At 41.3% G+C, this 25,376-nt stretch overlaps 1 protein-coding gene across 5 annotated transcripts; it reads right to left on the bottom strand.

Annotated features, from left to right (window-relative positions):
* Window positions 1-1,573: 1,573 nt before the first annotated feature.
* IRS4 (insulin receptor substrate 4) lies at window positions 1,574-24,596 on the bottom strand. 5 transcript variants are annotated; one of them, XR_013981630.1, is made up of 5 exons: window positions 20,913-24,596; window positions 19,477-20,506; window positions 17,898-18,006; window positions 16,274-16,336; window positions 1,574-5,707 (listed from the first exon to the last, which is right to left on the bottom strand). XR_013981630.1 is itself a non-coding variant. In XM_080990524.1 (3 exons), the coding sequence occupies exons 1-2, from the start codon at window positions 24,505-24,507 to the stop codon at window positions 16,299-16,301; spliced, it is 3,633 nt and encodes a 1,210-aa protein (XP_080846650.1). In that variant the 5' UTR covers window positions 24,508-24,596; the 3' UTR covers window positions 1,574-5,707; window positions 16,274-16,298. The 5 variants fall into 5 exon arrangements, 2 of the variants coding, with proteins under 2 accessions (XP_080846650.1, XP_080846651.1); XR_013981631.1 differs by having other exon boundaries at window positions 19,611-20,506; XR_013981629.1 differs by having other exon boundaries at window positions 17,898-20,506.
* Between the last annotated feature and the right edge of the window lie 780 nt (window positions 24,597-25,376).

Raw genomic sequence — 25,376 nt, 5'->3', positions numbered from 1 at the left:
GGATGGGGCAATCTGTTCATCCAAAAAGCATGCAGAACACAGAGTGACTGTGTTGCCAGTTGCGATTTTTATCTTCAAAGAGACCAGGAGGGCTTGTATGTGTTTGATCAAGAGAGAGCAATTTCATTCATTTATTCATTTGTTTCAAAAAGCCACTTTTAATTTCAATAGCGCCTTGAAATCACGCCTCAGCAATAATATTTTATTTTTATTTATTAAAATTTTGTTTTTTTATCTGCTAGCTAGACTATAAACTTAGGCGATTCTGCTGGTCACTTCTTAATGAGAGTGGCAGGTTGCTCCTAAGTATGCCTAATGCATTAGCAGGAAGACAAAAGAATCCCTCGTTCAATAATGCTCACCCCAGGGTGGGGCAGGAGGGAAGAATAGGGAGAGGGACCCTCCACTTGTGCTAGAAAACATGCACCCCAAATATTTCTTTCTGAACAGCAGCTTCTAGTTTTGAGAAACTGGACTGATAAGCTGTAGTCAGTGAGCTTCACAAAAGTCTTCTACACCTTTTCCATACAGCTTCTGTCCCATTCCCATCTAAAACACCTCACATGAGAACAATAGTAGAGGGATTCATGCAGCACATTATAACTGTAACCAGAAACCATTGTTGTCTATTTGCTCAATCTTGCCTGCTCCCTTTATACACCAACAGCCAAGAAATTAACGTTGGGTCCTAGAAATGCCCATTGATTTTCATGGCCTTAGGTGTGACTAATTCTGCATGGGATTAGGTTGAAAGCCTTCTAGATGACCTGTACTAACATACTTGGGCATATCTAGTGAAGGAAAGAAGCATATTTTGGTCCAGGAGCAACTTACACCTCTAGTGATTTAACTGTATTAAGAGCCTAAATGTCTTCAACCAATAAAAAAATACAAGGATCGTGAGCTTTTTCCAAAGTATGAGTTTTACAAAAGTTAAATGTTTGAGTCAACTCCTGCTTTTGACTGATATTAATATTCATTCTAGTGTTTCAAAACTGGCAGAACACCTGAAGATAAATTATTGTTTTTATATGAAGAATAAGTTCATATGCTTCTTTAAAAGCAGTTTTCTTGAAGAGAGTGGTTTGTTTTGTGAGTAATGAAACTCATGAACTGGGGATTTCCGGATCTTAGCAAGAACAACTATTTCATTTCCTGATTTTAGAAGCGTGTCTAAGATTAGGGGGCTGGCCATAATACTTTCATGAATATTACATTGTCCACATCAAAAGGCCACTCCTGTGAATGAAGCAAGTGCTGTACATTAATGGCTTACAACACTGGTATCAGCTCTCAACAGCCCTTCACATGCTCCATTTAAAAATCAGATTAAAAACCCACAACTACAATGAATTGATCAGTGCCATCGGCTAATGAATGCTTTGAGCCACACTAAGTATTCTTGCAGCATTTTAAATGAGCCATAATAGTTTTTGGCTGAACAGATCCAAGTAATTTGCATGTAGAGGATACTAAAACTTAAATCCACTCTTAAAAGTTGAATGAATGTATACAGAAAAGCACTACTTTAGCAAGCAAGCCATTTTAAATAAAGACTCAACTGCACCAACACTACCATGAACACATTTACTGCGAGTAGCTCTATGGAAAGCCAATTCAGATAAATATAAACACTATACAGAGCTTCAAGCCAGTCTCCCAAAATTGCAAATGTGCTGCATTTTACCATGAAAAATGATGTAACAATATTTACAATGGAAGACACAGCCGGATCAATCAGCTCAAAACTTTTTAACAGATCAGTGAAGCAGAAATAGCAAATATAATGAACAGTTTCAACCATATATGTTTTAGTTTGTACAGACAATAACTGTCAATATCAAATTAAATTTACAGGACAAACGTTGTTCCATCATTGGTTTTTCTGTACTATACAGCAGCATAAAACGGGTGGCTGGAAGGTTGCCCACATAGTGATATGTTTTACATAGTTGGAAAATGATCTTCCAGCACAATACTGAATAAGTTAGTTGCTGTAAACTAAGACAAAAAAGATTGCATATTTATTATGCTGTACCTGTTAGTATTTGTACCAGTAGAGTTGAGGTTACCCATTTGCTTATTTATTCAGCATTTGTAAAATCAGTGCTGTATATTGTACCATGGCAGCCTCAGGATCTAATATTTGTTAACATTTGTTAAACCTTTTTCAGAATCATTTCTTAACTATCACCCAATTTTCATTTTTTAAATGAAAAGATGTAAAGTACCTATTGCATTGTTAATTTACAGAGTCCAAACAAAACGTACATGGCAAGACAGTATTGTGGTCTAGAAAAGTGGTCATGTTTTTAAGTCAAAATCTGTTTAGCAGCAACTAGTTAACCATACTCTTGAAAACCTTGCTTTTCTAGATTCAGATATTCATCTGTGCTTTTAAACTCTGCAGCATATTTCTTATCCTCCTTCTGATTACTGGGCTCTGCATAACTCATGGATGCCAACTATATGCCAGCTATATTTGTCAGAAATCACCTATATCACTGTGTGACATGTATATTAATACTAACCAAAAATAAATTCCAGTACACAGTCATGAACATCAAAACTGACAGGAGCATCTAATTTGTTATACAAACTGGTCCAGTACGGTGGGTCTGCCACTTACAACCTTACACGGGGTAGGGTGGGGTAGGAAATAAATGGGAAGCGGGGGAGTCTGCTATTCCATTTATTTTCCCTTTACCCACACACCCAGCGGTTTTCCTTCCTCACCAGCCTCTGGGTGGTCCTGCAACGTGATTAAAGAATATTGGGAGTGTATTTATAACAAGCTTAAACAAATGTTTAAAGATCTTTCCCTAAAAGCCCAGAGCTGTTTCTCCTGGGCATAATAACATCTGAAGTCCCAAATAATCAAGTGAGTCTGTTGCTGTATGCCACCACTGCTGCTCAGATTTTACTGGCACCAAAATGGAAAACGAATGTCGTTCCAACAAAAGATGAGTGGTATCATAAATTGTTGGTATATGTGGAATTAGCAGCTATGAGTAATAGAATAAGAAACAGAGATGACAAAAAAAAAACTTAAGGAAGAATGGAAGTTATATATAGAATATATGAAAAATCATTATAACAAGATAATTAACCTAGCAGGATGTGAGCACTTCAGCAGCGTAAGTTATAACAAGAGGTAAAGAGAGGAAGAATGAAAAATTTAGAGAAACAAGATGATGCAGTTTGGAAGCGATTAGATAAGAAACTATGGAAGAAGTGGAAGGGAAATATATGAAAGGATATATTTGTTTTGTTTTGATTGTATTAGTTTATGTGGTCAGTATTATGTGTTATGTATTTAGTTTATGTATCAGCGGAGAATATGTAACAGAAAAGCAAATAAATAAATCAAGAAAAAAGGGAGGGGGGTCCTGGGACACTTCCAGAGCTCTCATGCCTCCTTCCCAGAAGCCAGTAAGAAAGGAAAACCCACTGGGTACGTGGAAAATAAATAAAATGGAGGCGCGGAATGGGAGGTTCCCCCCACTCTTAATTTATTTATTCCCCCCTCCACATAAGGCTGTGATAGTGTAAGTAAAGTGGTAGGCCCACTGCACTTTGGAAAGGTCAGATGTCAAAAGGTGAGGCAACCCTTACTCAATACTTGTACAATATACAACGTAGAGGAATACCAGCTGTGTGGTGCCTGAGGATTTGTTTACTGCTTTCAACCCTTTCAGTTATCAGTGCTTCTAATTATTAGTATATACTATAAGTTCTAACAAAAATGTCAGAACCAATAACTAGTGTCATGCTCTTTAATGACGTAAGTGAGGCACCTGGCTTCTGGCTACAATTTTTAATTCCCAATTTAAACAATAATCCTAGTAAGATAATGTATCCCTTTCCCCATATTAGGTATAATAGGACAGTCTTTCTGTCCCCTAATTTTGGAAAGAAAAAAAAAAAGCTTCAAATGAAAAGGGTTCTTCTACTAAAGTTTAAGGAATTTTTAATTCCCAATTTAAACAATAATCCTAGTAAGATAATGTATCCCTTTCCCCACATTAGGTATAATAGGACAGTCTTTCTGTCCCCTAATTTTGTAAAGAAAGAAAAATAGCTCCAAATGAAAAGGGTTCTTTCACTAAAGTTTAAGGAATCCTCTCTATTGAAGCTCTACAGCACATCAACATTGTAATGCAGGGAAAATATACAGTTGTAAAGTCTGCATTTCTCCCCCATTTGAACTTATAAAGAAATCAACTCCCTGCTAATCCAAAATATCATTAATTGGGGGGGGGGGGGACTACACAGGGAGATAAAGAAAAATGAAAACTATAATCAAGATACAACCAATTCTTCAGTTCTACCTTTACATTCGAGATATTCTCAACAATTTTCAATTTAAGAGGACATAGGATTATAAAAATAAAAAAGACAGAATCCATAACTCTCTTGCATCATAAAGCAAAATTTAACCAACCCCACCCCCACCCCAAGTCTCATTTAAGTACCATTTCTCTCCCTTATAGCATATTGTTCTTGTGGCTGTGAAATCTCACCACAATCTGTGCATGTGTCTCTCTCTCCAGAAGGGAGCCAAAGATAGAGTTTGTGTGTGTGAGAGAGAGAGACAGACACTTGGGTTACAGACTAGTTCGATGCATGTTTACCTGTAAGTCCCACTGATTTTAGTGGTTCTTATTTCCTTACAGTTGGTACAGGATCAGGACATTTACCTGCCTTGGAAGAGGAGAAAAGGCTGTGCTGTGTGTGTGTGTGTGTGTGTGTGCATGCGTGCGTGCACATGTACTCACACACACTTATTCCTCAGAAATTGCAAATTATCTTTACAGTATGCTCTAGCAGCAGCTGTTCTCAAAAGTGGCCACTGATGGAGCAAACAATAAATGACTTCTTTGCAAACGCAGCTACAAATGTTGAGGATCAGGGAGGTAGGTAGGAAGGCAAAGAGAGGTGGTAGCTTCTCCACCTATTCCATCCTGGCCAAGGCATGAAGTGGGTGAAGCTAAACAATAAGCTTCTCTTATGCATGTAAGAGAAATAGACAGGCAATAGGAAGAGCATGCATGAGGAGGGGGGACATGGAAGAGATTCTCTGGTAGCCTATTTATTAGGTAGCGGGGTGGGGAAGGCTGTATGTGTTGCAATTGTCTATTCAAAACATTGGCTGCAGGCCTCTAGTCCCAAAAATATAACCCACAGATTTCAATGAGACTTACAAACAAGCATGCTTAGGATCAAAGCCTTGGCCTGTTGTTCCCATCCCTTCAAAATGGTTTTAAACTGCAATAATAATAATAATAATATAATTCTAAACCATTTATAAAACATTTATGCTATCACTTCAAGTACTAGAAAAGCAAAACTCATATTAGGTAGATTCTCAGATACCAAGTGACTTCTCAAAACAAACTTATGGGAAGTGTAGAAGGAACACAGCATTCACCTTTTCTCCCACACAGATATGCTAAGGGGGGAGGAAAGAAACCTCTGTCATCAAAACTTATATATGACCAAAGTTAATTTGGAAAAGCACAATTGTAGTCTCAACCAACACGCGATGAAAAATCATTCCCAATGATGCATGTCTGTGTCTGTGCTGGTGGAAGTGAATGGAGTTGACTGGAGATGGGCTCTGCTTCCAAAAGCACCACACAGTTATGGAGATACCAGCTGGAAAGCCTGCTCTTCTCACAATGGTTTCCATAGTAATGCCATCAGTCTAAGGGAAGAACAAAAATATTTTAGTGCAAGTGAAACAGAAAAAAGACCAGTTTGGTTTATTGTACATGGTATGCAGAGCACAACTGACAATTGAGGAAATTATCATGATATCCTTAAGACATTAATCAATGCATGTACAATCCTGATGGCCAAGTTTAGATCCAGGGTGCTGGGAGGAACCACTCTCATTTTTTCTTCTCCAGGATTTATTGTATCCCATCAAAACTTAAGGTGCCTGGAACATTCATGTCACATGAACCATGTATTTCAATCCACTAAAGCTCATACATTCAGTTTCCCCAGATAATCTGGTGGTACAAAATTGGGAATAAGGAGTTGTGAAGCACCTGCCAAGTCACAATATAGAATTAGCATGTGGTATGCAGTCCAGTGGCTACTCTTAATAGCCCTGATCTATTCCACCTTATGTTACACAAAGCAATTCTCCTTTAAAATGATTTCAAGGAGAATCTTAGCTGAAATATGGCTCTTTCACATATTCCCATCAACATTTTATGAATCTTGAAACCTCACAAGGTGAAGAATTAAAAATGGAGCAATTTGAAACTAGAGGCATCAAGTGTTTTGAGGGATTTCTTCAAGTAAGGTACCATGCGTTACATATACCACCCCCCCTACATAGGAGCAGGAAAGTAAGTGTTAGTTTCCTTAAGGTAACCCACATGAAAGTTCACCACATTCAGCAGATAGTGGGAGTCCAACGTGGAGAAATTTATCCCAAGAAAGCTTAGTATCACAGCAGCTTTCACAGCCTGTTAATATTATACCAGTAGATAGATACACACAACATCAACAACCAGAAAAGGCAACCCAAAGGTCAGTGTGTGTTTCTTGTCTCCCCAATATATTCTTTATTTGGTTTATATAACAACTATGAAAACCACTGTCATAATTCAGTAACTAGAAATGGGATCTAGCAATTCAGTTCTCCAACTCCCCTCTTCAAAGAAAATCTACTTAGGTAATAATAATAAAAACAAATTAGGAATTCCAGCAATACTGAGTACTGAGGCAACAATCCAAGTGACTTTTTTATATTTGGTTGGATTTTTTAAAAAGTGACATTTTAAAAAACAAACAATGTGACATACCCTGAAGACCAAGTGATTTTCTGCATGAGATCACAAATGGATGAAAAACATGGCAGAAGGAAAACTGCCCATTCTGCTTGCAGGGCAGCTGCTCTCCAACAACTCAATATGTGAGATGAACAGCCACCTGGAGCTGAAATGGTCTCCAGAAGATTCACTAGCCCCCAAAATGTCGTTTGTCAGAACACAAACCCAAAGTTCTGTGACACTGGGGAGGAGGAGCTAGCACAGGACTATACGCTCCTCAGTAAAGTTTTTGAAATCAAATAAAAATCATGTCTGTGGTTAAATGTTTGTGTGTGTGTTTGTGTTTTATTCTGTCTGAGTGTGCCTTCATGTCCCCAAAGAACAGATTTTGTCACTAAGAAGTACAAGCAAGGACAAATACTAAAGATCGTTTCCAGGACCATTGTTCCCTCACACTTTAGAGATGTTTCTTCCTTACATGCAGCATATGGTTCTATATCTGAGAAGTTAACATATCAAAGGAAAATAGTTAACATTGTGTGGGAAATGGCATACTGGATACCTCCCCACTTTATTTTTTCCACCACAAGTTTAATATCTAAAACTAGCATTACCCGAAGTCAATAACTGCCAGTTCCTTACTGTCTTCAGTACTTTTCCACTGAACTTTTCAAAACATTCATTACACTCCTGACTTTCTGCACTTGGTACCAATTCTTCAGCAGCTTAAGTACCTTTGAATTAGCACTATAACCCATATAGGCAGAAGGTTGCAAAACACACTAGCCTGGTTCACATAGCACAGGAATTCAAACTGAGGGTTACTGGGACTGTACAAGTGTGAGGGTTGCCAGAGAGGAGGTCAGACCTGATTTGCTCCACCCTAGTCATTTTTTACTCCTGCACTGAGCTGAGCCAGATTCATGTTAAAGCTCTTCCCTCGCTAACCATGAGCTGCAGCCAAAGTTTGATCTTCACTGAAGTAATCAATTTCTACCAGGGATGTGCACAAAAAAATAAATTGCCCCTGAACCCGTCTCATTGGCATGGATATGACATCTATCTTTGCCTCTGATCTGGGGCAGAGGCTCATCTCACCTCATTTTCCAAAGCCTCAGGTGTCATCTCTATTGAAATAATCAAGTGCCTATAACTTTTTTTCTCTTTTCTTTTTTGCATAATTGGATGAAAACGGAATGCATTAAGAGCCCCTTCTATAAAGAAATGAAGTCTGCTAGACTGGACATCGAGGGGAAAAGTAAGAGGAGGAGCGTAGTTTTATTTAGGACATGGGATCGCCACATATCTGATCCTCAAGAGCTTGGCTTAGCTGTGGAAAGTCATTCACAAAGTGGCCAGGATCAGGGTTCAAACTATCTCCCTGTCAGTTGTACTTCTCAAGCTGTTCTTGGAAGGCGTAGCAACTCCAACTGCCACAGCTGTTGCTCTGAACACATTCAACAAAGAGGAGAGCCCTGGTAGAGGTTAGAAGCTACAGCTGTCATTCACAAACTACACTCCTGCATCTCGAGTTGGAATCTACATTTACAGAAAAGCTTGGAAACACTTTGGGGAAGTCTAAAAATGTGAAGCAGTCTCAGTATCTCCAAAGCAGAATAGTCATTTGGGGCCCGTGCCTCATCCAAAACAAATGGCAGAGTCCTAATGAATATGGGCGAAGAGGCTCCCCCACTATTTCATGAAACAAATACTAGTGCAGGGCTGTGCGAAGGAATCATTGGAGAGCCAACTTAGTTCCCACTCCAGTCCCCAAGTGCACGCCTAATTTCTCCCTAATAAGTGAATGCTGGTCATATATTCTTCCAGAGAAAAGCATAGTGCTTCATGTAACAACACTGTTACAAGGAGGGCAGAACATACCCTAGAGAACTAAAATTTAAAATTTGATTTTATGTTGCTATGCACTTTTTAGTGTCTCAGTTATTCTTAAGTTTAAATCATTCACCTACACATTTGCTTTGCTATATTCTTCACTCCTGTCCTAGCTTCTAATAATTTTAGGGTTTTTTATTACATACATAAAATGTTCATGTGCAACGTTCACATTTTAAATAAAAGTCATACACAAGAAGTGTGCTTGGTCTGGGAACATAAGAAGATCCCTGTGAGATCAGGCCAAAGTGGACCATCAAGTCCAGCATGCTGTTCTCACAGTGGTAGCCACATAAACATGCATCATTTTGATGGTGTTTGACTGGCGGTGGCGTGATGCAGTACTCCTGCTCCTGCAAACCCAGCCTGTATTTCATCTAACTTAAGAACTGGCTCACATCTGACTGCCCACCCTTAAGAATACCAGGATCACATTGGGGTAAGATATGGACTAGTTGCAGCAGCAGTGTTCAAGTGTGAACAAAACCTCAGTGAGTTACAGCACTTTATTAATGCCCAATTAAAAGGCTTACACACTAGCCTTGCTTATACCTACTAAGCCAAGGCCTCTAGAAACCCAAAATGGGATGATCTTACAATGGCTTCATGGGATGCACAGGCTCATACTTTTGTCAAGCCATCTGGGGAAAGGGCAAGTGTCCTTTTATTTATGTTTTTGGGAATGGTGATTGGTTATGATTGTAAGCCAATATGCCAGGTACATAGGGCCCAAGCCATTTAGGACAGGTGAGATAAAATTACTAACAAAAACTCTCCCAAAAAAACTATAGGGGAACTTGATGCACTTCAGGCAACCAATCACCTTAAAAGGAGAAGACCTATCCTGCATTACAATCAAGGGTTAACAAAAGCAGAAGTGATTGTTGTAGACAAAGTCTACGCATTTGGAATTTGTGAAAAATGATTATGATGATCAGACCCTGATTGCCCCAAAGGACCCTAGATGTTGTGGCAATCTCAGCAGCATGTTATCCTGTGCCATTCACATAGGCTGTAATTGATGTGAATTGCCCACTCAAATGTAACTATCCAATCTCAAAGATTCTTATCCCGCTTAAAAAAAGGGGGGAAATCAGTGTCAAGGAATCACAAACATTCCTACAAGTCACAGCATTTTATTGTATTGACTCCTACTTTACTGTACTGACACAAAAACTTGCAGTGGCTTTCACCAGACAGAAAGAGCAATAGTGCACCTTGTATCTTCTTGCAAATAGTGGTACCTCTAGTTATGAACGCTTCTGGTTATGAGCTCCACTAACCCGGAAGTAGCTGATCCTGGTTGAGAACCTTGCCCCAGGATGCGAACAGAAATCCACACTTGCAGCGGGAGGCCTCTCATTAGCAAAAGCACGCCTCAGGATAAGAACAGGATAAGAACAGTTAAGAATGGACCTCTGGAACGAATTAAGTTCGTAACCAAAGGTACCACTGTATACATACCTGCCCTCCCAAAAGAACCTCTATTCAGAATCACTAACAGAGCCACTCCTTTAAAAAACCGCACTCCTGAACAAGTAGACTGTGCATCCGATTCTTGATGAGAACTAGTGGCAACGGGATATATTCAGATCTACAAAAATAGTATGGCAAATTCAAAACAGGCAAACAGAAAATTAAGCTGCCTCTGGCCAGAGGCTGAGGGAAACACTCCAAGCTAGACTGTTCTACTGAACACCCCTTCACAACAGATGACACACTCGCTTTACTTTGCTGTTAAACAGACTAGACTCCAATTAAGTGAATTCAAATCCCTTTGTAACTGTAACTGTAGATATAGTAGAGTGGTCTTACAGTGGAACTTCATATTCCACCTCCAATGGGCATCTTCCCAGCCCAGTCAGTCATTGCTTCTCTTGAGGCAAAGCAGAGCCAGAAGTGTGACATTTTCAGGAGAGAAGAAGTGCAGGATAATATGTGGCCTCTCCTCTGTCCCTATTCCCAGGTTCCAGATCTCTTGTATGCAATGGGAATGCGAGTCTCTAACCCACCCACCTCCTTCTCTTATAGAAATTTCACTCTTCTGGCCCTGCAATGTCTTGAACACATGGATTAAAGGTAGCATGTTTAAATCCACCCTTAAGTATTTCCCTCTCTATATTTTGTACACAGCTATGGGTACAAGTACAAAATACACACAAGCTGTGTCAAGTTTGAAGGGCAAACACATGGAAAGTTTGCATTTAAAACCAAAGAAAAAGTAAACTGATCTTTCAGTCACCACGTCACAGTACAAAACTTTGAACCTTCTATATTCACTTGGGCTGTTTATACTTGGGTACCCCAACCCAGTACAAAATACAAAGTGAGAAACAAGTTTTGGGTAAATGGCTCATTCAACTAGAATTACTCATCTGTAAAATGGGAATAATGATGACAGGGCTGTTGTGAGGATGAATTAAGTAAAGCACTCTGCACCTGAATAGTGTCACAGGGAAAATATCACATGGTGCTGACTCAAATATTCCATCAGCACAAGCAATGTTGTAGAGCAATGATAGCCAAACTTGGCCCTCCAGCTGTTTTGGGACTACAATTCCCATCATCCCTGACCACTGGTCCTGTTAGCTAGGGATGATGGGAGCTGTAGTCCAAAAATAGCTGGAGGGCCAAGTTTGGCCATCACTGTTGTAGAGCATTCATAGCAACTAATAGAGTGATCCTATCTCAATGATGATGATCTTCTCAGATGTTTAAATGCACAAAGGGCACAATCTAGTCCTTCACACCTCAAGCCTATATATGTATTCCACACAGAGCTGCATTCACAGTGCTGACCCTTCATGTTTGACTCAGATATAAATTCCTAGCATAACTGAACCAGTCCTAATTCTAATCAGTGGTTCCACTAGGGCTGATAGCCAGGGCTGAGGTCCAGAGTCTTGTAGCTCAAGAGGCCTCCAAATCACCACTCAGAAGAATGGCAGGTGATGAAGGCAGCAGCAGACAAGCCCAGCATCAGCAGCTGGGCCGCTGTGGGCATGTCATGGCCCACAGGAGTTGATACTGTCAACAAAACATTCATTCCTTTTAAAAAACAACATTATGGTTTCCTACAACAACATGGTGCTCGTTCCCAAGTAAATCTGTTTAGTATCAGGAGAGCAGGAGCAAACATCATTTATTTTCTGTAGTCATGATAGAGCTACAATTTAATGAGTTTAAAGTGCAAAACTGCACTTGTTCAGAGTGTTTCTTTATTAAATTACAGTTGGCAAATTTGTTTTTTTCCTCTCTCACCTATCAGTACTGTCAAAGCCAATGTAAAGAACAAGTGTTGGAGGGAGATAAATGCTAATTGCTAATTAACACCTGCCATCTAAAGCCCCTCCCCCAAAGACTTGTGTCTAAAACTACAGAGTTCCACCATTGATTGTGAATTTCCGTGATTTCATAACGTAACAACTGAACAGATATACACAGCTGCACAGTAAGTAACTAGAATTAATGATTACACACACAAATTTAGAAGAACCCAAGAACATCTGTCTCTGATACCTTGAACAACAAGTTTCCAGAGCATGCCCTCATAAGCAATACTAAAAGTAGCTAGAAAATATCACTACAGCCTAGCTTGCAATATTCTTGAAGGACTTTTTTCAAGCAGAAATAAACATGGGAAGGATTAAGAGCTGTAATGGCTGAAAAATATGGAAAAGGGCAGGGAGCAGGAAATATTAGGATTCACTTAAACCAGGTGCAGGAAAATGTCTTTTATTTTTTACTAGACTCCTAAGATCCATCAACTGGAGACAAGTGCAAAAATTGATGGGGATTGGGGAAATACACTTATTATAATGAAGGAACAAGGTGTTACTCGTTACTCAATTTGTAGTCAGAATCTGCAAATCACTCAGATTTACTAGTGGATTTCAATCCAACTTCTGTCTACAACAACTTAAACACTAGAGCTACTATGTAACGGAAAGTCCTAAATGGCAAAAAATACACTAAGAAGGATATTAGAAAAAAGAAAAAGAACATGATGGCATAGTAAGTTATGTTATCCTGAGTCAGATCATATCTTTCTTATTTCTACCTTGAAGTTCCAGGGACTGAACCTGCAAGGTTCTGTATGCAAAGCATGAGTTCTGCCACTGAACTACAGCTCTTTCCTAAATGAGAGCAGATCATCCATCACCCCAAACTAAATATAAGAAGGATCAACATTCAGTAAGGCATGGGCATTCTCTCTCTATATATATACTGTGGTACCTCTGGTTACAAACTTAATTCATTCCAGAGGTCTGAAACCATTCTTAACCTGAGGTACCACTTTAGCTAATGGGGCCTCCTGCCAGCACGTGATTTCTGTTCTTATCCTGAGGTAAAGTTCTTAACCCGAGGTACTACTTCTGGGTTAGTGGAGTCTTAACTTGAAGTGTTTGTAACCCGAGGTACCACTGTATACTTACAGATACATAGATATAGGTATCTCTTACATTAAGTCTTGAAGTGCCTACAGCTGTATACATTGGGATAGTCAACCTTTTTATACCTACCACCCGCCCACTAATGCATCTTTCTTGATGGTAAAATTTCCTTACTGCCCACCAGTGCTTGATGGAAGGAGGATTCAGCTTGTGCAGTAGAACCCCCTACCGTCCACCTAGAATCCTGAAACGCCCACTAGTGGGCAGTAGGGACCAGGCTGACAACCCCTGGTATACATGGTCAAAAACCAGTAAGCATGGGAATCTCATGCACCAGCCAACACACAAAAGCACACCTCACCAACCCAAAAGTCAGAACTGAGTAAGCTGGATTTTGCGAATTGTATGAGACAAGCAAGTTTAAAAGGTTTTGCAAACATTTACTTCATTTGCAAAATCTTTCTGCTACTGTTTGTAGGAGGAAAAGGTAGGAAAGAAATGCATCAAAATGTTACTCTCCTGGAAATTTTACTGAGATTTTACTTTTTTTACTTTGTATATTTCATTTGCCACACATTAAAACAGTAGAAACCCACATGTTTTTATTATGCTAAGTGTTTTATGCAGTACATTTCCAATGGTTCCATAAAATCTCTCTGCCTTTTCCTTCCACAAAAGCCACTTATTGAATTGGTTAAAACCAACCCCCTTCCAATACCACTATGTCTATTATGTACCTAAATTTCTCTCCCTTCACTAAAGTATTGAAAGGCATGTTAAGAAATAACCTACAGGATAGCCCTTTCAGGAAGTGGGCAGCATGTCTGAATGTTGCCTGAGATCAAATACTTCTCACTGTACAAGCTAGTATGTCAGGATAAGGAGTTTTAGCTTAGCTTGAAATGTATGTGGAAGGTGTACGTGACACACATCCAGAGATCCAGAGGAGGGGTGGGAGGGAGGAAGAAGGAGAAGGGGAGGGAGGGAGGGAGAGATTGAAGAGGAACAGTGGTGTAAATGCTGCACCACTGATATCTCTGAATCAGCAATTTGGCTCTTAAACCTACCTCCCACAGACACCTCTCTTACTTCAAACACTCTCAATGTTTCCCCTCCCTACCCAACCATGGGACAGGGTAGGGAGTTTCTTGGTATACGTGTGCACATTTGTACACAGCCTGAAAAACCAAATATAAAAGTTGTATTAATTCTTCAGAAAAAAGGAGATCTACATCTGGGCCATCAGATGCAAGGCAGTTAGGCACGTAGCTATTATGCCTCCCTAATGTAATTCTGCGCCTGCAACAGATAAAGTGCCTTGCATAGTCAAAACAATGTAACAAGCTCCAGCTGCTGAAGTGCTTCTTGGCATAAAGGTGTTAAAGGCACAGAAGTCCCGCCAGGAAAAAGATGACCACCCCAATAATTGTCTCACAATCTGATGCTACAGTATCCAGTATATGCCAATTTGCTTCTCTAAAACATGGATGTTTCTGTTTCAACATGTATAGTATGAAGGTGATCATTAGGTTGCCTTTAAGATGCCTAATAAAGCTACATGTGACTAAACTTAAAAAACAAACAGCAATTTGCAGGGTGGGCCAAGGCGGAGGCACTCTGGGTCATACAGACCTTTTAAAGATGAGTCACCGTTTTAGGACAAACAGTGGTAAAGATTTATCCTTCCTCCTTCCCACCCCTCAGCCACAAAGTAAGATTGTGCAACTCTTTTAAAAACTTAGCCTACATTGAACAGAAGCTGTCAATACCACCCTATTTCTTATAAAGAAATGTCTGGACATTCTTAATTGCAAATATTCTCCCTTAAATATTAAAAACATTTTACTTTAGAAAACCAGGTCTTGCTTTTATACTACAGTGGTACCTCGGGTTACATACGCTTCAGGTTAAATACGCTTCAGGTTACACACTCTAACCCAGAAATAGTGCTTCAGGTTAAGAACTTTGCTTCAGGATAAGAACAGAAACTGGGCTCCGGCGGTGCGGTAGCAGCAGGAGGCCCCATTAGCTAAAGTGGTGCTTCAGGTTAAGAATAGTTTCAGGTTAAGAACAGACCTCCGGAACGAATTAAGTACTTAACCTGAGGTACCACTGTATAAGCAAACTAAGGATTTGGTGGGAAAAACTGATCCCAGGTATCTAATTATAATGAATAAGTGATACAAGCTAGGATTTCAAGCCCAGCTCACCCACCATCTGCTAAAACACAGTCTTCCTCCTCCCCTTCTCTCCCCTTGCCAATAATAAATTCTTCCCAAATTCATGGAGGTACAATGCTTTTGTCACTTCTGGTTGAATGACACTTTTGCTTGCACAAAATTATAAACAAAATATGCAGGATCTAAAGGTCCTATGTAACTCAGTTCCTGTGGCAACTACATATCTGTTATTTGCCTCCTGCTGCCTTATTCTTGTTTGTTCCTTCAGTCACTCTGATCTCCTGTCCTAACAGTGTCCTAGCAATAAAGTGACCAAATGCTTTTCATTATCTTCAGTTAAGCTCTCATCAAAGGCCAGAATCCAGTGCTCAGTTATGCTTACACTGAAGTTCCAAGCATTTCAAGGAGACAAGTGTACCAGAATACAAGGGTGCAGTTTTCAGCATGTGAATTTGCCTAGTTAACTAGTTACAATGGACTCCCAATGTAGATAAACAATTTGTTTTTGTTTTTTTTAAGCAGCAAAAAAGTATTGACTTAGCATGCAATGATGCAGCTTCCAGCAACATGCTACGTTTTCCAGTGCTGATTAGCAACATCAGTAAAAGGTAACAGGTTCTGTACTTTGCTTTGGTAAAGGAGATACAACAAAGAAGTAGAATGAATTTAAAGAAAGTTGTGAACAACATGCCTGAACACCAACTAGAAGAATATCAGAAATGTAACACAACCACTAAATGGGCACTGGAATGTTTAATATTGTTGCAGGTTTTTCTGTTATGTTCCATATATACAACTTTTTTTCTTTTAAAGTCAAGAATCAATTCACTTTCACATTAGTGAGCAAACCTATTCTGTTTCACAGGAAGGTTCTTAAATTGCAGGTGAAGAGATATACTGTGATTGCAGGTACAAGTTCAAGCCAAGTATTCAGATAGTTCATTCAGAGTCACTCAAACAATACAATTTAATTTAATTTATAAATTATAAACAATATAATTTATCTAAACATTTTTACCCAGTTCGGCAGCAAAAATGGCTCACTAACAAGGAAGACAGTTTCTTCTCTCAGGCTTATCATCTAAAAAGACATGACACAAAAGGAAAATGGATTGGGGCATGAGGATATAAGCAAACTCAGTTACAAGCACTTCTAATGAAGGGAGCAAAAGTTTCTGGTCTCCCAGCTGTGCAGATGGAATAGCCCCACACCGTTTCTCTATGACAACCTGATATAACAGCTGCTTAAGGTCTTCTTCCCCTCCTGTACTCACTTCTCAGCTTTCCAAATCACTGTGTGCTGGGGTGCCAAAACTGGCAAACAGCAAGTTAAGCAATTCCTACTAGCCAAGATTACAAATCGCAATCAAACTGTGAACAGTAATTTGGCAAACCAGAAAGTGATCTGTTGAGACCAGGGGGAGGGGAACATGCATGGCTCATGTAACAGCCAGAGCTCATGTAAGGGAAAATATATTAGATGAACTGTGATATTTCATGTAAATTATGAACTTGGTAATGCACATGGCTGGCCTCCATTCTTTCTTCCAATATTTCCAAATCTTTTAGCATTCTTGTACTTTTCTTTTTTTTAATAACATCTTTATTGCCATTTGCAACCAGAGCTTATATATTTAAAAGATGTTGTTACACATAAAGAAAGGAGAAGTATATGAACATATTTTAAGCGCATTAGTTGGGGAAAGTGATCTATAACAAAAGCAAACATTTTGAAAGGTTGCTATATTTGAAAACCTTACATCAGTGAAGCTTAAATAAATTTAAATCACGTCAGCTTGGACCAAAGGATCTAACTTAACTCTAGCAGCTACTTGTATTACAGAAAACCTCCTTTCAGAGGGAACAATTTGGAGTGGAGAAATATTAGATCATTGAGAGGGTCTTTAACCTTTTCCCTGCCTGATGCTTTTCTAGCTCCACCCCAGAACACCTCAGTGGCATTCTAAAAGATAAATATTCCTTACAGGGATAAATATGTATATGGAACGGGGGGGGGGGAGTTAAGCAGAAAAGGTTAGTAACCCCCTCTCCTACTCCTAAAATGGATTTTCTGTGACAAAAGTGGTTGGTGTTTTATGTTACACTCACTTGTGAATAATGTTTAGTTAAGTCTATAAGAAGTCACCTTCAATTTATCACAAAATTATATGGTACTACTTCCCTAGTTTCAGTCATTCAGAGATGTGAATCAACCCTTTCAACTTTTCCCATTCACAAAATTGATGGAGGAGGAGCAGAGTAATAACCTCAACAGAGGAGGAACTGTTTTCAAGCTTTTTATGTGGATCAAGGTAAAATGGGAACTTGAGGCTTTTGCAATCACTGCAAGTAGAGGGGCCCAGGCTTCTAACAATGAAACTTCAGATGTTCAACAGTTCTTGTGTTAACAATTTTACAGTGTTGAATTATAAGCACTTTCAAGTTTTATTTCCAGGTATCTTATGAAACTTTTTGAGCTTTGCTGTAAGAGCAGTAATCTTTTTCAAGAGGGAAATAAAACTGCATATGTTATTACAAGACCGTATACAAACTGATGAGAAAATGTGGAGTTCAACAAAAGTGACCAGAAACTCAAACCTTGCTGTAGAGTTTTAAACAGAAATGCACACACTCTAACCTACCTGTCTCAACAAGAATGGTATGATGCTTCAGAGTGTGAGGTCACAGTTCCCCCGCCCTATCTCATACATCTGAGACACTACTGAGATTTTACCTACAAGTCAACATTTTCTAATAAAAAAAGAATTATTTAAAATTTTGAAAAATACTGTCACATTAGAGAAAGCACCTGAAAAATAAATGTGACTACATCAGTCATGTTTCATGGCTGACTTCTATCACAGTATACTGAAGTTAATTCTACACCTCCAAGGTCAAACTGGGATCATTAGTAAGCTACAGAATGCATAAACAATGTTGTACCTGCCCCACCCTCGAAGGAACTGAAGCAGACTTGTGCATGGGACAGGCATGCTGTTGAGTTCCGCAATTTTTGTTCTTGCTGGTAAAGTGAGAATGTAGCAGCCCCAAAAGGCAGAAGTCACCTATTGTGGAACTCTAACATTTCATTATTTTGCTTGGCCTCCCCACCCGCTCTGCTGTTCTAACTGAGGAGATGCTTCAAATCTCTACTTGTAGGAGTTCAAAAGCTCATTACTATTTTCAGCTACCAAGGCATTTCTTTTAACTCTGAAACCAGGGCTTTGTCTGAATCTACTGATTGGCTATGTAACAGTCAGATGAAAATAATGAATGATTTGGCCACATTCCAGCATAAAGTCAATGAGCTTAAGCACTCTCAAAGTCTCTGCTGGATTGTGCCCCCTGCCTCTAGCAAAATCTCTTCCTTATATACACTTTAAAAGAATTTTTCAATGAAGTACTCACTAACCTGAAATCTACCTAGCAGACTCAGCTACTATTACCAATGACTGAATTTTCTTAACCACTTCCATATTTTAAAGATTATCGGGACCAAAGATTCACATAAAGAAGTACATAGACACACATGATTAGCCATATGCAAACTGCTGTCAGGCATGTTTTTAAAAAACTTAACTTGTAATCATCTTGGTTATGCTTCAGTTGCAGCAGTAACAGGCAAATGTTTTCAACAAATGTTGAAAAACTGATGAAAGCGTCCAAAGTTTAAAACTGGTAGTATGATCAGAGCTGGAGGGTAAGTCCCCCCCCCCCCACTGGTGTTTTTTTTGGGAATTATATTGAGCAAAGTACAATCCAAGTTTGAAAAATTCAAGAGAAGGCCAAATTCAGTACATTTCTTTACCACTTCTGTTTCTAATTAAATGGAGTTTAACATACAAGAGGACGATACTCCAAGTATGCTGTCATTCACTGGTTTAGAAGAGCAGTCAAACAACTTGGATTTAACCACAGCAAAAAGAGGGGCAAAGAGAAAAGTATACCAAAGGAAATAACAAACTTTTCAAAAACCCCAAGCAATGCTAACAGACTGACTTGTCTTTTATATACTGTAATCTTTTCCCAATAGGAGACTCGCCAAAGAACCTAAACTCATGCAATCTCTTAAAGCCTCTGAATATATTCAGATTGAGTTAAGGGGTACCTAGAAGCCCTGATTCAGCATTTCAGACAGTTTATCAGAGTCCAGTACATTCTTTGCATGTCTTTGTATCAAGCGATACAGGTATAATTTTCTAAGTAACAAAAGCAGGATACCTATTACAGTACTCAACTGTGTTATATTGGATTTTAAAAGTACTATTTGCACAAATAATTAGCTACAATGACTGAATAGCCACTCTCCATTAAAACAGTATTTAGATTAAGATTTATAGTGAAACACAACTGACTTCCACTTTTTCCTCCAGAAAAAGCTAAAAAACAAACAAACTATAAACTAAGACCAAGTCTGCAGACATGTTATTAGGTTTTAAAAGAAAGGGTTTGATCAAGGCACTATAACACTATTGCAGCTGTAAGATTCTAGCTAAAGTAATCTAGAATGCTTACTACTGTACTAAAAGCCTTCTCATGTCTTCCATTCTGCATCGCTACATTCTAAGGAGCTATTACCAGGGTATCACAGCAGAAGTGTCTGTGATGCACAACTAAATCAAGCCTTCTTAAAAAATTGTCACTGAACTCACAGGACAAATGAGAAAACCATTGTTAAAGCTGCAATTTTATGTATGCATACTAGGAAGCAAGCCCACTGAACTCCATTTACTTTTCTGTAAAATACAGTATGGAGAGAATGGTGCTGTATGCCTTCCAAATTAGCATCTACATTAGAAATGCATGCCAGTTTAACTGTCAGAATTACCTACACCTCAAATACACATACACACACCTCTCTCTTTGGAACGAGGAAGAGATTTTTGTAATGCTCTGAAACCTGCAACCTCTTCACAAAACTACATTTCCCAGAAAGCTTTGCAAGGGAAACAACTGTTAACCCCTTGTTAAAAATCAGATTATATGTATAATGCAGTTATGAAAACAGTGACTTTTAAAAAATTACATAAGACTGCTATACATGAATAAAATATATCACTTTATTCTGCACATCTCAAGGTAAACTGCAGTCTTGATGTGGCTTTAAGTTGGACTTCATTGTAGAGGGAGCAAGGGGAATTGTGGCTGGAAGTAGCAGGTTTGTTCCGCAGAACCTCAGAAAGCAGATTCCTCCCTTGAAAGGTACCCACAACCATGCACCAGGGGATAAATTCCAATCCATTCATAAAATCTAAAGTAGTCAGATTCCAAATAAATTATTGTTATTTAGATGAACTGATGTCTATATTTTATTAGAATGTTGAAAAAGGAGTGTGGCAGTGACCCCAAAGTTGGTAATGAAGACAAGCATGAGAACAATTTACTGCTTCTCATATATTCTGCGATTATTTTACTACCCCATACTCATAACGACAATTCAACAAAAAAAGCAGTCAATACATGTTTTCAAATTAAAAGATAGGAAACACTTGGGCCTGAATTGTACATGCAGAACACTCCTTATGTGATGCTGCCAGTGAAAATACTGCACTAAATAGGAAAAGGGGCAAATTTAAAGAAGAAAATAGTGATTTACAATAATATATTGAAATTATACATGCATTAATTTGTGTGAGTGATTAAAAAAAAATACAAACCTTTTCTTGCAGAGTTGCACTTCAAACCATCTGATCTGCTGAAGTCTATGCTCACATACACTCCACTTTCCAGATTCAAAGTACCATTTGGGAGGTGGCAGTTTGGTGAACTAGGGCTCTCCTCACAGTTTAGAGAATTATCTTGTAAATTTAGAGCTATATAGTTCAAGCCATTCTGAAATCCAGTTGAAGTATCTCTGGACATCTTGCTTTCATGGCCATCTGAAATGTGTTCTTCAGGTTTCAACCACACATTGTCAAAAGAGGCAGAGCTGTGCCTTTTGCTACTATCAGTAAAGAAAGAAGAGGAAGTGGTAACAGTGCCAGTGGAAGAAAATGTTTCAGAGCTATGCCTTCTCCTTCCCTGTGGATCAGCACGAATAACTTTAGGTACTACTGGCGGATCAGGACTAGGAACAGAGAACTCACTGCTACCAGCATATTGGTCAACAATGCACAGTCTATTAACAATGGAAGGAGGACTATCAATCTTTAAGCCATTTTTGCTCTCGGTGGTAAATGGTCCAGGTGGCATTGCTGCCATGTTGAAGGTCATTTCTGTATAGTCATCAATCCTACCATTTCCTTTGCTAACACAAGCAGTACCAAATGAGAGCCTAGCATAATCTGAATCAGGTGGATTTCTGGGAATACTAGAACTTGCATAAATTGAAATATCTGTCAAGGAGTTGGATAGTTCTTTAGCAACCTTTGGTGACTGAACATCAAGATCAACACTCATGTAGTCAGAAAGTGGTGACTGCCTATGGTCACTACTGGAGCCAAGAGATGATGGCGATCCTTCTGCAGATAAAGAATAAGGTGTATTACTTGCCTTTTCACCGAAGTCGATATTTATATATTCACCAGGACTAGATGGCTCAAGTGGAATTGTACGACCATACATTCTTGGTATAGTGTTACTACCTCTTGTGCCTAATGGAAGTCTTGTAGGCCTGGTAATTTTGTTCTGTTCAAGTCCTTCATCTGAAGCTTTCAGCATAGATGATTTGGAATGGCCATTAGCCAGAACATCATTACTGATATTGTTGTCATTTTCAGCTCCACTATACAATAATTTTCCTGGTGATGACATTGGAACGTATTCATCATGCTCACCATTTTCTCCTGACTGAGTCTTAAAGCTTCGTGGGAGAGAGAAATATGAGCTAAAGTTTTTGGAACTGGTGTTGGTATGCATATAATTTGAATCACTAGGTTGCTTTGGAGCAGCTGAGTTTCCAGGTGACATATCCATATACTCATTGTTCGCCAACTTCTCATTGCCACTTTTATTAAAGCCAGTTAAAGGACTACGTACAGGTGAAGAGATAGCCCTAGGAAACATCATCATATATCCTTTGGAATCAGCCTGTGATGATGGCCAGGAACTGTTTATCTGCTTTGGAACAGACACACTTTTAGGAGTCATTGGCAGATAATCACTGTTGCTTGCAAAAGAAGATGCAACTCCTGGCATCATTGGCATGTATCCATCATCTCTGGCTTTATTCCTGCTTTGATTGCATACAGAATCAAGGGCAGATTCCCCATACACTGGTTCAGGGTTATTTTTGAATTTTGGCGATTCAGAAAAAGGCAGGCGTCCATGGCTTCCTGAAGAAACTTCATCTAATGAAGTTGCTGTTTGGGTTGTTTTCTGCTGTGCTGGTATAGAAGCAGGCTTAGTTAGAGAGTAAGTTCTTTTTCTGAAGCATTTTTCAGCCTCCCGGTAATCATCTCTTGAACTATTATTATCCATTTGCTGCTTGCTCATAGACATATATTCATTTAAACAATTTTCTTCTCTGATTGGAGGCGTATTGCCCAAGGAATCTGGGGTATTACTCCTCACACGGAAGTACCTGAAGTCGCCAGGGCTGGAACCATATTCATCGGAAGAAATGAAACCTCCATCACTTGGGGACCCACAGACGGATGAACTGGAAGGCCTGATGAAGGTATCGGAAGCTGATCCATGGCCACTACTTGAAGAAACACTGATGGGGCTAGTAGTGGAAGGGAAATGAGACACTGGCAGAGATGCAGACCTGGTGTGATAAGATGCACTAAATGCTGCTCTAACATATCGTCCACTTCCTTCTTGACGCCCCAAATTCATCCTTGCAGTATTCAGATGAATCAAACTTCCAGTAACTGACCTAAATGGTCTGGTCATTGTCCCCTCCCCTTCACTGGAAGTTCTGAAACGGTAAGAGCTACTACTCTTGGTGGTTGGAGGGGTCCCCCCAGTAACACTTTCAGTTCTGGATCTTCTTTGTAAGCCAGTTTGGCTAGGTGGCAGGTTACCCAGGTGCCTCCTAGTACTGATGAAGGAAATGGGGTTGGTGCTGCTACCACCACCGGAAGACTGGCTCTTACTGCGAGGTCTAAACTCAGAGAAGGCTTTCAAAGCTTTCATGGTTTCTAGGAAGGTTTCATGCATATTCTGGGCCACCACTGAATCATCCACTTGCATCCAAAGCTCACCTGGCCCAATGGAGGCAGATCTGCCCACCTCAATGAAAAAGAAATTTTCTGAATGCCCACACCGCCGAATGTTCATTAGCTGTAAGTGGACAGAGGGCACCTCACTATTCAGCTTAACAAGGTGGATGGCCTTGGTGGAAAGACACAACCTGTACACCCCAGTCAAATTTTTTGTCTGCCCCAGTCCCTTGGGTTTCACATTTACTTGCCAAACTTCTTTGAAGACGGTCCCTGGCCGAAGAGCAGTCCCGTAATGCTCGTCGTCGTCATCCAGCTGCGGATCAGCCTGGTCTTCCTGCTCCAAGAAGCCCCTCTTGCTTTGGCTCATGAGCTCACTGATTGCCTGGTACCAGCTCTCCTGCTCAGGCTCGTTTTCGGCAACCATTGCAAAGTACTCATCCTTGGTGTACAGGGCGATGATGTGCTTGTGCTTGGCATCTGCCCTCCGGCTAACCGTGAAGCACTGGTACAGAGGAATCACCCGCTTCGGGGGTGGGCAGCAGAGGGCTGCGCTCCCACCAACCGCCGCCGCTGCCGCCGCCGCCCTCATGCTGCTCTTGAACTTCTTCTCGCTGTCGTAGTACTCTAGCCTGGCCGGGGCCAGGTGGCTCTCCACCCGCAGCACGAAGTACCTCTTGTGGCCATGCTTCTGCTTCCTTAGGTAGCCGCATTTCCTCACGTCGTCCCCGAAGGCGACAGCGGACGCCGCCGGTGGGGCAGCTGCCCGGCTTGAGGGCGCCGAGGGGCCGGCTCGCGATGAAGCCACGGCGCCCCCTCGCCCCGCGCCGGCGTTGCCCCCGGTCGCCGAGGCGTCCTCCTCCTGGACGAGGCAGAGGGAGCTGCTGGGGGATCTCCTCAGAAGCAGCATCAGATGGTGCGGGGGCTGCGCGGGCGGCGGGCAAGGGGCGCCTTCCATCAGCTCCTGGTCCTCTTCGGTAGCAGCAGCAGTAGTAGCAGCAGTAGCGGCAAGCCTGGACGCGCTGGCTCGCTGGTTGTGGCTGTAGCCGCCTCCGCCGCCTGGTGCTCCAGCGGCAATGCCCGCAGCCCGGTCTCTCGCCTCCAGCACGGTGCAGCCGCCTTCTCCGCCGAGCATCCCGCTCGCCATTTTAAGGGGCCAGGGCAGGGTCCGGACCGCCGAGCCAGGCGGCGCCGCGCTTGTGCAGCGGGGGGGGGGGGAGGGCGGGAGCGCGAGGGGGGTGGAAGAGCCGCCCTCCTCAGAGGCGAAGGGTCTCCCGGGCCCGGCTGGACATGGGTGGCCCCAGTCTGCGTCCACGCCGGCCGTTCCCCGCAGGGGGAGGCGCGAAGCCGGCCCACCGGCGGGGCGTGCGCCCACCCGCTCACTCACTGCCAGCCGTTCGGAGCGCGCAGGGCTCCCCGTCCACTCACCCCGCTCTGCCTCACTCGCTCGCTCACCACACAGGCAAGCAGCCGCGGCGGCACCACGGCGAAAACATCACGTGACCCCGCCTCCTTCGGGAGGGAGGGAGAGGAGCCGCTTTAAAAAAAAAAGAAAATGAAGCCAAAAAAAAAAACCGCTCCAGCGAGAGGCGGTGCTTCGTTCAGCGCGGGGGCGGGGCTGGGGGGCTGTGTGGGGGGTGTGGGGTGGGCCGGAGAGCAAAGTTCTGAGAATGGAGGAGCCGGCGGGCGAGGAACCAATCGGAGATAAAGTCCGCTTCGCAAGCGGTCCAATCCGCAGTCACTGCCACGCACACCCCACTCCCGGTCGGCGGGTTGTGTGCGTGCGCGTGCCTTTCATAATGATAGGCGGGAGGCGGGACAAATGAGAGGTGAAGGTAATTAATAGCGGGCGGCTGGGCGCGGGATGCCGTGAAGATGTGTTTGTGTGTGAGAAGGTGGGAGGGGGAAAGGGAGAAGGAGGGGGGAGAAGTGGGAGGCGGGCTCTGGGTTTCGGCCAATCACCGCCTCACACACTGAAACATACGCCGGGCGGAGGCGGGGACCCTCAATGCCTGC

The sequence above is a fragment of the Podarcis pityusensis genome (assembly GCF_964106645.2).
Source record: "Podarcis pityusensis genome assembly, chromosome: Z".
Lineage (NCBI taxonomy): Eukaryota > Metazoa > Chordata > Lepidosauria > Squamata > Lacertidae > Podarcis > Podarcis pityusensis.
Note: the sequence above shows the minus strand (reverse complement) of the source record. Positions and strands in the feature narration are given on the sequence as shown.